The following is a 12,041-nucleotide window of genomic DNA, read 5'->3' on the forward strand; positions in this document are numbered from 1 at the left end:
GTTTTCATTGTGAATTAGAATCGAATTCACAATACAAACTAACGTGAAATAAAGTTTGATTGAGCTCCAGCTAAATTGTCAAATACCGCCGTCTGCTCGCTACCCAGGCACTTATGTACAGTATACTATGTACTTAACCTAACTAACTTAACCTAACTAACTATCCTGTGTGCACAACATTGTCAGACTAAACTCCGGCTAACACCCCAAAAACCTACAATCCGCTACAGAAAAATGTATATTGTTTGTTTATTAACTGGCCCCTGGCCTCCTATCATTTCACAAAAGTGGCCCCCGGGCAAAGCAAGTTCCCAAGTATCCCTGCTCTAGTTTTTAAACCACACAACTCACATGCAGTCTACTCATCATCACTGCGACCTTACAGACATTATCAACTGTGAGCTGAACTTTATATACAATCTCTTCCATCTGTGTGGTCCCTGCTCCGCGGTGCCTCTGCTCCATGGAAATAAAGCTGTCAAGTCCGGTGCTGTCAACACCACAGGGGGTGATAGTGTGTTGGTGCGCATGTTAATAATCACTTCAGATAGAGCCGAGACTCGCTCTGTCTGTCTGTCTGCCTGTGGCCACTCACAGCCTCCAGTGCTCGTTCTGTTACGTGACTGTATGCAGCCTGATGTTCTGTTACATGACTGTATGCAGCCTGATGTTCTGTTACGTGACTGTATGCAGCCTGATGTTCTGTTACGTGACTGTACGCAGCCTGATGTTCTGTTACATGACTGTACGCAGCCTGATGTTCTGTTACGTGACTGGACGCAGCCTGATGTTCTGTTACGTGACTGTACGCAGCCTGATGTTCTGTTACATGACTGGACGCAGCCTGATGTTCTGTTACGTGACTGGACGCAGCCTGATGTTCTGTTACATGACTGGATGCAGCCTGATGTTCTGTTACATGACTGGACGCAGCCTGATCTTCTGTTACATGACTGGACGCAGCCTGATCTGTTACGTGACTGGACGCAGCCTGATGTTCTGTTACGTGACTGTACACAGCCTGCTGTTCTCTTACGTGACTGTACGCACTACGCAGCCTGATGTTCTGTTACATGACTGTACGCAGCCTGATGTTCTGTTACATGACTGGACGCAGCCTGATGTTCTGTTACGTGACTGGACGCAGCCTGATGTTCTGTTACATGACTGTACACAGCCTGATGTTCTGTTACATGACTGGACGCAGCCTGATGTTCTGTTACATGACTGTACACAGCCTGATGTTCTGTTACATGACTGTACACAGCCTGCTGTTCTCTTACGTGACTGGACGCAGCCTGATGTTCTGTTACATGACTGTATGCAGCCTGATGTTCTGTTACGTGACTGTACACAGCCTGCTGTTCTCTTACGTGACTGTATGCAGCCTGATGTTCTGTTACATGACTGTACACAGCCTGATGTTCTCTTACGTGACTGGACGCAGCCTGATGTTCTGTTACATGACTGTATGCAGCCTGATGTTCTGTTACGTGACTGTACGCAGCCTGATGTTCTGTTACGTGACTGGATGCAGCCTGATGTTCTGTTACGTGACTGGATGCAGCCTGATGTTCTGTTACGTGACTGTACGCAGCCTGATGTTCTGTTACGTGACTGGATGCAGCCTGATGTTCTGTTACGTGACTGGACGCAGCCTGATGTTCTGTTACGTGACTGGACGCAGCCTGATGTTCTGTTACGTGACTGGATGCAGCCTGATGTTCTGTTACGTGACTGGATGCAGCCTGATGTTCTGTTACGTGACTGGACGCAGCCTGATGTTCTGTTACGTGACTGGACGCAGCCTGATGTTCTGTTACGTGACTGTACGCAGCCTGATGTTCTGTTACGTGACTGGACGCAGCCTGATGTTCTGTTACGTGACTGGACGCAGCCTGATGTTCTGTTACATGACTGGACGCAGCCTGATGTTCTGTTACGTGACTGTACGCACTACGCAGCCTGATGTTCTGTTACGTGACTGTATGCAGCCTGATGTTCTGTTACATGACTGGACGCAGCCTGATGTTCTGTTACATGACTGGACGCAGCCTGATGTTCTGTTACGTGACTGTATGCAGCCTGATGTTCTGTTACGTGACTGGACGCAGCCTGATGTTCTGTTACATGACTGGACGCAGCCTGATGTTCTGTTACATGACTGGACGCAGCCTGATGTTACATTACGTGACTGTACGCAGCCTGATGTTCTGTTACATGACTGTACGTAGCCTGATCTTCTGTTACGTGACTGGACGCAGCCTGATCTTCTGTTACATGACTGGATGCAGCCTGATGTTCTTGGCCCTCTCCGCTCCCCTCACTCACACTTACGTCGACAACACATCTATTTTTGGAACTGCCTTCAATGACTGTGTTTTGCCACGTTTGGTGTGCAGCACGGAGATGGAATCTGCGGTGAATGTTTTTGTGCGTGCGTATGTTACAGTGAATGAGTGATTGACTTTGTTGTGAAGGTTCAGTGACTGATACGGCTATTATATCTATTCTATAATAATCTAAATGTGTGCTGGTTTTGGACCGCAGAGAGCAGCCGACAGACGTCTGGGCTGAGGCTGCGGTGTAGCGTTTGACAGCTGTCAGGGTGTTATGTCATCCTGCCAGGGTGCTCAACCTTTTGTTTACTTGCCACAAACTTATGAATAATGTGTCTAGATAATAGCAGTGAACTAGGGATGTCAATTTTCGGTTAATTTCACTTTCGATTAACCGACGCTAATAATCGATTAACCTATCGGTTAATTCATAATTTTTTATTAAAAAAAAAAAAAAAAAAAAATTATTGTCTATTTACTCAATGAGCTCATGCCCAAACAAGGCGTGTCTATTTAGATGCTGAAATGTTAATGCTTTTTGTGTTAGAATTATGCCTTTATTTTTTGTTGGCTTTGCTGAAATTTATAAGTTTATTGCCACATTTTGATCAGGTAATCATTCCAAAATCATTCTGGCTCTTATATGGATGACAAGGAAATATATTTTTGAGAGCTTTATTTCCTGTTTATGTAAACATTACAACAACAACAATCTGTTATTTCTTTTGATTTTTTCACATTAGGCCTACTGTCTTTTGCAGCATAAAAACTTAAACAAAATATAGCCTATTTCGATTTGCTGCCAACAATTGAACAAAATTTGAACAAAATAGTTGCATGATGCAAAACACTGTGCAAAATCTGCAAGGAAACTAAAAAAACGTGTCCAAAAAAAAAAAAAAAAAAAAAATTTTTTTTTTTTTTTTTTTAATATTAACTGATAGACCGACAGCAATAACCGAACAACGACGTTAGCGACGGTTAATCGATTAACGGTTAACCGTTGACATCCCTACAGTGAACAAAAGGAATATTATGCAAAGTTATTAATTTATTCTCCCTCTTTCTCCTGCTCTGCAGCTGGCAGACTTTGGCCTTTCCAACCATTTCCAGAGGGGCAATGTGCTGCAGACCTACTGTGGAAGTCCGCTCTATGCCTCGCCAGAGATAGTGAAAGGACTGCCATACGAGGGGCCAGAGGTGGGTCAGCACGCCCCCACTGCTGATAGCCTCACTTATACCCACTAGGGATGGGGCGCTATATATATATATATATATATATATATTTTTTTTTTACATTTTTAGAGAACAATATACAAACAAGACAAATAGGCTCAGACACAGGAAAGGAAAGGAAAGAAAGAAAGAAAAAGAAAAACATACATCAACATTGCAACATGGCGCTATCAGCCGCATAAGGTGCTTATATGTGCTTATATATATATAAAAAAAAGTGCATGGGGTCCCGCACAAAGGGTCCATGAGATACCAGCTGGGCGAGCCAACTGTCACCCCTAACCTCAGTTACTGGTCATTCTTAACCTCGTCGAAGTAGGCCAAAAACGGGTCCCAGATAGTTGAGAACCTCGCAAGATGGGCCGCTATATTGAATATTGAGAACCTCGCAAGATGGGGCGCTATATTGAATATATATATATATATATATATATATATATATATATATATATATATATTGCAATACAAAAATGTGACAATACGTATCATGGGGGAGAAAAATTGGTATTAGCTCCATTTTATTCTGCTGTATTAATCACGAATGAGACAGCTTGCCCATCACAATTTGACAAGCTCTCCATCGAGATTATATTTGGACTTTGTAGTGAGATTTCTAAATTGTTGTTTACATTATAACGAGCCAATGCCATTGTTAGGAAGATTTGTGACTCGGAAATAAACATAATCCTGCAATCCCCCTCAGTATTTGTTGTCGTTGAACTTTTATTTACTACATTGTATCACAGTTGTATCGAATCGTGAAATCCCATATCACTACCCATGCTAATCACAAACTGTATATTGTAAATGCTAAATGTAACAAATACAGACAGTATATACATGTTAAATACGCGTGTCTGTTTTTGACATGCTAGGTGGACTGCTGGGCACTGGGAGTGTTGCTGTATGCCCTGGTGTACGGCAGCATGCCCTTCGATGGGGCCAGTCACACCAGTCTCACACAGCAGATCAGCCAGGGCCGCTACCGCAAACCCAACCCCGCCTCAGGTAGCTACACCCTTACAACCTACACCATCACTGTCTATCTCTAGTCACAAAATGCCAAATTGTGATTATTTTCATTTGCAGTAATTTCTAGCATCCTGTTAATTAATTTTAATTAAATTACTTTTATAATGAATAAAGTCAGTTCAGCTAGTATAAATAGCAGTCGCCACTTGACCCAACCTCTGTCTCCGTTCCCTCCAGATGCCTGTGCTCTTATCGACTGGCTGTTGGCGGTGCGTGTGGATGAGAGGGCCACGATAGAGGACGTGGCCAACCACTGGTGGGTGAACTGGGGTTACGAGGAGAGCGTGTGCGACTGCCCTCTGTCCCCACACCAGGAGTGCCCCTCCCCGCTGCTGGCGCGCTACATCGACTGGCAGAATCGCGTCGCCGCTACCAGCGGCATGACTGTTGACCCCGCGTGCCTGTCGTCCGACGCCTCCTATCCGCCGCACCCCTCTGCTCACCCCTTCTACTTCAGCTTCCCTCTGAAGGGCGATCGCGGAGGAGGAGGTGGAGGAAGGGTACGCGGAGGGATTTCAAGTCTCAGGAAGTCGCGCAAGGAGAACGCCATTCCCCAGACTGCACTGGGAGCCTGCGGTGCCGCCTGCGCCGCACTTCCCTCCTCCGCTCCTGCCTCCTCCTCTTCCACCATGGAGAGAAAGAAACCCAAGGGCATTCTGAAACCGCAGAGGAGTTTGGACTCGGCCTTTCTGGGCCCTCCTAAAGAGAAGTCTCCCTCCCAGCCGTGTGGCGCCGCTCCGCAGCCTTACCCAACACACACCCTCGGCCACGCACACGCTGAGGTCCTGTCCACCAGCCTGCCGCCCCCCTCTACATTCAGCCAGCCTTCATCCAAGATGCCCAAGAAGGGGATCCTGAAGAACCTGTATGGAGGGGAGTCGGGGTACACCTCATCCCCAGAGACAAGGAGCTCCGGGGCGGGGGTGGGAGGCAAAGTGGGCGGTGGTCCTGGGGATTTGTGCTCCTGCAACCCACACCCTTTCCCCCCCGCTGCAAACGACAGCCCCACCATGCGCACAGAGGCGGTACGGAGACGGAAGGGTATTCTCAAACGTAACGGCAAGTTCTCTCGCAGCCTGGATCTCCCCGATGACCGTCACTTATCATCACCTTCTTCTTCTTGCGCCGCCATGATATTCCCAGAGGCCCTCCAGCAGCTCCTCCAGGCCACGGGGGGCACCAGCACCACCGAAGGGAGCTGCAGTCGCCCCGCCAGCGTGGTGAGCGAGGATAGCCTCTTCTCCTCCGACTCCTTCGACCTGCTGGACCTGAGTGCCCAATCGCGTCGCAGGATTTTCTCTCGGGGGCGGGGCATGCAGCGGCGGAGTGCCTGCAGCTCGGAGGAGGACCTAGAGGAGCTCGGAGACGAGACACACAGGGTCGGAAAAGGCAGAGGTCAAGCGCGAGGTGACAAAGGAGAAGGAAGGAAGGAGATGCTCAGATAAACCAATAAGAGACATCTAGCAAAGAATATCGAAGGCAACAGCGCTGCCACCATTTTGGCCTGGGAAAAAAGCTTCCTTGGCCAATGGGACAACAGCACAGAACCATGACAACAATCAGAGGTGTCTCCTTCAGGCCAAAATGCGCTGGTGTTGCAATGGAACGATGTATTAGCTGTCACTTCTTATCAATGTAAGTACTTTGTCTATAGGGTGAACGTATGGATTTAATGTGCGTGCTTCAAGGCACTTTTCTGTGAAAATCGAGAACTTTTGATGGACTCAAACGCTTACAGTTCCACAGGGAAAGATTGCATCTCAAGTGGTTGGAACTATATTGAGCAATCCGCCATCAATTGAAAGCGTTATTTCTTCTGACACTTCACCTGTATTGAATGATGGGTTAACACTATTTGACGACAATGCCGCTCAATGTGAGGCTATACAGACAGGGAATAGGAACGTAACACCTGAAGGGGGCAGTGTCTGATGGAGTAGGCTATTTAATGAATGAACTCTATTCTAATGAAGAGAACTCACTCTGACCTCACCTGCACAACAAATCCTCCATTTTGGGCGTACAGCAGATTTCTGCACAGACGAGCCTTGAGGATTTGAGCCTGGAAGTTGTAATCTGGAAAATGAGCTTGTTTTACTGACCAACACTGCAACCTTTTGGAACGAATGAGAAGCGTAACTCAGCCCATCGGATAGGATAGGCTATCTGATTCCAGGTCATTGATGTGCCATGTCAATAGTGACACTAAACTGAGAAAATAAGACAAGACAATATAAATGCTTAGTGTCTGCTCTATTGTGAGAATAGAGAGGCAAAGTGAAACGTCACTTCCTGCTTCAGCACTGTACCAGAGATTTTCATCCGCCATTTATTTTCCCATAGACATTTTGTAAAATGCTTATAAAATAGTTTTACTTTGTCGAACCAAACGGTTCAGCTAAACGCTATAATCGGGAGAGACCATAGAACATTTCACTCGGACCAAAACTTTAAAAAACAACATAGAAAAAAGATGTTCTTTAAACCCGAATTTCTTTTACGTTTTGGTCCCAGTGAAATGTTATGCGATCTCCTGTTTCTAAATATATCTGTAACGTTTGGTTTGAACCAGTGAAACTATTTGTATAAGCATTTTACGAAATGTGTATGGGAAAATAAATGGCGGATGAAAATCTCTGGTAGAGTGCTGAAGCAGGAGGTAGGCGGTCACTTTGGCTCTCGATAAATTCTGTTAAACTGTAATGTTGTGATATTTCACCACCTGTCATTGAGTATGTTCGTATTGCACAGTATTGTATGTGCCTAATTTGCTCCTTTGCACCAACAGACACATGGGTCGCATTGCTTTTTTTGATTGGGCATCGAGGAATAATAATGTGATGACATGTGTGCCGTTGTAAATCTGTAATTTTCATACTGTAAGTAGATAATTCTGTTCATTTGCGCTGCCGTTTTGGTACTTTGTTGGAAAAATAAATTATGTGAATCTGAGCACTCTCCTTCTGTTCTGTTTCTAGCTGCGTACATAGAAACTAAAATAGCATGACGTTAATAAATGAGGCACTAGCTTGACAGATAGGTGCACCTGGCTCACTGGCAGAGCTGCCTTCACACATTTTATCCAGAGGTCTAAAAATACGTTTGAATTTTATCCAGAGGTCTAAAAATAAGGGTAAAAAAAGTAAGAAAACATGGCTAGCAGCAGGAGAAGACAGATCAAAGTGAGCACATTCTACACGAGCCTTAACACTAGAAGGACCAGAATTCTATAACTACTACAACGACCATAAGTGGTCATTTTGACCATAGATTACAAACTCTATAATCTCTCATGATAAATACCCAATTGAGAGATTAATGCATTTATTGTGTTAAGATATACAGTATTTTCAAGAGACAAAACAACACCAAAATGTGAAAATATAGACTAGAAAATATGTCTAGAACCCTGAGGAATTCAGTGAGGTCAAAATGACCGCCTAGGCTATGGTCTTTCTAGGTAAAAATTATAATATTTTCTTTGCCCTTTGTGCAATTCATATAAAAACTAATGACAAATGACAATACAGACACTTTTAGGAAAAGTCAGCTACCAGCAGCATTGTATTTTTTAATTCAACAAAGTTATTGCACATATACATTTCAAAAATGTCAAAATGACCACTGTGGTCTTTCTAGTGTTAAAAAATAATCACGATAGCCACTGTGAAGCACCAATCTAACACTGAGGAAAAATGGCTATTTTTAGACAAATCACCCTTTGATTCCAAATGCTCCCTCTTCTCTATAGTGCCTCTTCTGTTTTTGCTCTTATAGACATGAGACAACATAGAGAGGTTCAGAGCAACAGTGTTTATGATATGCCAAGAGCTATCCAATTGATAAACTCCAGAGCCCCGTGTCTCCATAAATATAGAGCCACATTTACTCTACAGACCATTTCCATTTACGTAATCAAATTAAAATGCATCTGGAAGAGAAAAAGATTTTATTTAAAGATCAGAAAAGACTTTAATGGAACGTTATACATTTGTATCGTTTTTCTGAGGCAATTTTTGAAATAAATGTGAGTTTAATAGTTGAAGTTGTCCCTATGTAGGAAAGTTGATCAATTTCTTACAAAACATGGGAAAATGGTAATCTATAGTACTTGTCTAACCTCTCTCTCTTTCTCTCTCTCTCTCTCTCTCTGTCTCTTTCACACACACACACACACACACACACACACACACACACACACACACACACACACACCCACACACACACACACACACACACACACACACACACACACACACACACACACACACACACACACACACACACACACACACACACACACAGATATTTTCATTTGTAGAAATTAAAAGCAGCAACATATTATGATGAAGAGATAGTAATGTTGCTAGATTTGTTCATGGCAGGCAAGCTTGAGTGCATGCGCTGTGTGTGTGCGTGCGTGTGCGCTGCTCTTTCGCTAAACACTTTTCCAAACACAGTCTCAAATTTTTGTAGTGCTCTCCTCGATCTAATGGAGAAAGCCTATGATGAAACACATGAAAGCTCACTACCAGGTCTTGTTTAGATAGGAGGAAGTCCGGTACAGTTGAAATAAACATACAACGTATACCACCCAAGGGTTTAACTCTGTTTTGAGTGTACTTCCTGATGCAATAGGCAGTTTAATGGCTCCATTGTTAATGGTTGATGGAAGACAGAAAGGTACGCAATTAACTTGCCCATCGGTTGATGAAGTCCAGAGCAGAGGTCTGATGGCGACATTTCAAAACAGGCCTTATCTCCAGTCAGTCACACAGGGACGAGAACTATGTGTTTGCTGGCCTTCGAGTGCTTGTAGCTGATATTGACACTGCTGGTCGGTCACCGTGTCTCTGTCCAAGGCAATATTATGATCACACCTCATTATCTTTACACACGGCTTTTCTGCATCTGAGGCAAAACACAGAAGCAGGATAAACCAAATCCAATAGTCTGGCTGGTCTGTTAAAAAAAATGACATTTCTCCTAAACATGGATGACGTGTTTGGGGTTGAGTCCCTGTGTCATTAAAACATGAAAGATGGACACACTTCATGTGACAAAATTCACTAATTAGATGTTCTGATCACCAACAAAGGAGGTTAATATTTCCATATGGCCTCCATGTCGTTGGCACAGTGACGTTGGATTCGGGCATGGTGATGAAGTCTCTGTTGTTGTTACCATATGGAGTTATGTAACTTGCCACAATGCGTTTGTCTCGCACGGTAATTCTAGTATGAAATGAATAGCCTACTGTTAAAATTCACAACACCTTTTAAGTCAAGTAAAAACAGTCAGTTGGTACCAGAGGGCTGTCGTCAACAGCAGAAGACGTCCTCTGTGTTTTTTCCTAATTCCATCTCTTTATAATTCAAGTAGAGGCTTGGTGTTATTTCAAGTCTTTACATAAAAGCTAAGCCAATGCATGCTTATCAAAACCAGTTGCAGTCTAAATGAGCCTCACATGTGCGGGAGAAGAAACAGGATGTACAGCTGTGGCCTGTTTCCATTGTGAGGCAGGCATCTAGATGTTTTCTTTGCATTGGAGACAACAATTTTCTGGTTCTACAAACTTCAGATGTCTTTTATATGTCACTGGATGAGGTCCAGGAGTTGTTTTCTTCCCCTTGGGTATTTGGGATCTTTTCTTTTCTTTACATTGTAGTTGCTGCTATGAGGTCAGATCATGACCTTGCTTGGGCAATTGACGTCAGCATTGCTATCTGACCAGGCCAGATGACTGCTTAGTACACTGTAGTCTCATCAAGATGATTAGAAACCCTTTTCCTGAAGGGAAAGACAAGAGGAAGGAGGAAGTGAAGCTAAACTGAGATGTTGCTTGTTCTTGACAACTCAATAATCTTGTTAAATTTAATGATGTTTTATTAAGGACCGAAATTAAATGTATCAGGATGAAATGGATGACTGAACAGGAAGAAAAACAAATCCAAAAGGGATTGATGATATCATATTATATTATCAATACTCAAACATTTGGGGAATGCCCTATAATAGTAAGAGCACCAGTGAATGAGCAGATAGGCTGCACACTTCCCATAGAAAAGATGTCACTGTCCTAATGATTCTGTTCTGTTCCCCAACTGCCTGAGCCATAAGCAGCCTAAGATCTGAGAGGCCTGGGGGCTTATTTTGCTTATACTCTAAAGTACGCTTGTTGCTTTGTCCACACGTGAGGGAACAGTTAAAGAAAAGCCTATTGGCATGTGGGATTTAGCTCTAAACCTTTTCCCCTGGTTTGAGTTAGTAGCCTAATTATTGCAGATACTTGGAATAGTTCAGCATCTTCTCGGCCATGATGCAGTCCATGCTGCTTTAGGGGGAACATGGAAAGGGCCTGGCTAATATTTGATTGACAGGAGGCCCACAGTGTTGAGATGATTTAGGTTCAGGTTACTGTACAATGATCCCTGACTGTTAAAGCCAAGCCTTTGTTTTAACACACGTGGTTGTTTGAGCTCCACGGTGAAAGAGAGTGTCAATGTAGTGGGAACTAGAGGTCACTGCTGAGGGACAACAGACTAGCAACTTGTGAAGTCTTTTAACTAAAGTTCAAGGTCCAGCAGATCCCACATCACAGCACATTCTTGTAGTTGTTGTTTTTTGAGTAGGAGGAGCTAAGGCATATCTGTGTCCATGGTACACAATTGATATGTGTCCATCCAATATATTAACATGTAATAAATTATGTATTGTTATAAATTCTTACTCAAATCTGGCAAAATAATAGCTTACTTTTAACAGGATTTAATAATAGAGGGCTGGAAGAATCTTGTAAAGTGCTGATGAATGGTCTTGTTGACAGTAAAATTGTATAAAGAGACTAATGTCTTGCCATTTAATAGAACATTTATTTAATGGAGATTTTACATTGTGTTCCCCATGTGATTAAAATTATATTTAGCCAAGAGTTAATAGAATACGATCTTAATTTGATGCATGCTGTTGACAAAACTGTCACTAAGCTAATAGCTAGCTCTCTGTTTGGTTCCCTGACATTGGTCGTGCTTGCGCCTGAAAAATATGGCAATACTTTCAAAAACAAAGGCCTTTGTATGAAAAGTGGTGGCAGTGAGCTGGATTTAATATTGAGCATTGCTTTATATTCCTTTGCGAAACCTGAATTCTTAATCCCTTTATCACCTAAGCAGTCCAACATGTTGCCCATGGGTCATCATGGCCCATTGCTAACCCTCAAAACAAACTGGACCTCAGAGTATTGAACAACAGTGCCATCTTGTGGCTATTTGGTCTAACTGGTTTCCTGTAAAAGAGAATTATGCCAGTGATCTGGACCCACAAAGCTCAGCAACCTTTCTGCTGTCAAAAGGCCAGAGAAATAGTCCACCTCCCAGTTCGAATCAAGAAACGCAGCCATGATTGACAGTGACCATGCACTGTCAATCCAGTTTT

General features: G+C 43.4%; 1 protein-coding gene across 1 annotated transcript in view; it reads left to right on the forward strand.

Annotated features, from left to right (window-relative positions):
• Window positions 1-6,357, forward strand: part of LOC310781521 (NUAK family SNF1-like kinase 1) — a 19,758-nt gene extending 13,401 nt beyond the window's left edge. The window contains exons 5-7 of the mRNA XM_083642168.1: window positions 3,420-3,539; window positions 4,451-4,583; window positions 4,785-6,357. Coding sequence (XP_083498294.1) covers window positions 3,420-3,539; window positions 4,451-4,583; window positions 4,785-6,052 — 1,521 coding nt within the window. The 3' untranslated portion in view covers window positions 6,053-6,357. The remainder of the gene's footprint in view (window positions 1-3,419; window positions 3,540-4,450; window positions 4,584-4,784) is intronic.
• The last annotated feature ends 5,684 nt before the right edge of the window (window positions 6,358-12,041 follow it).

Source organism: Poromitra crassiceps, assembly GCF_964638095.1.
Source record: "Poromitra crassiceps genome assembly, chromosome: 8".
NCBI classification, from domain to species: Eukaryota; Metazoa; Chordata; class Actinopteri; order Beryciformes; family Melamphaidae; genus Poromitra; species Poromitra crassiceps.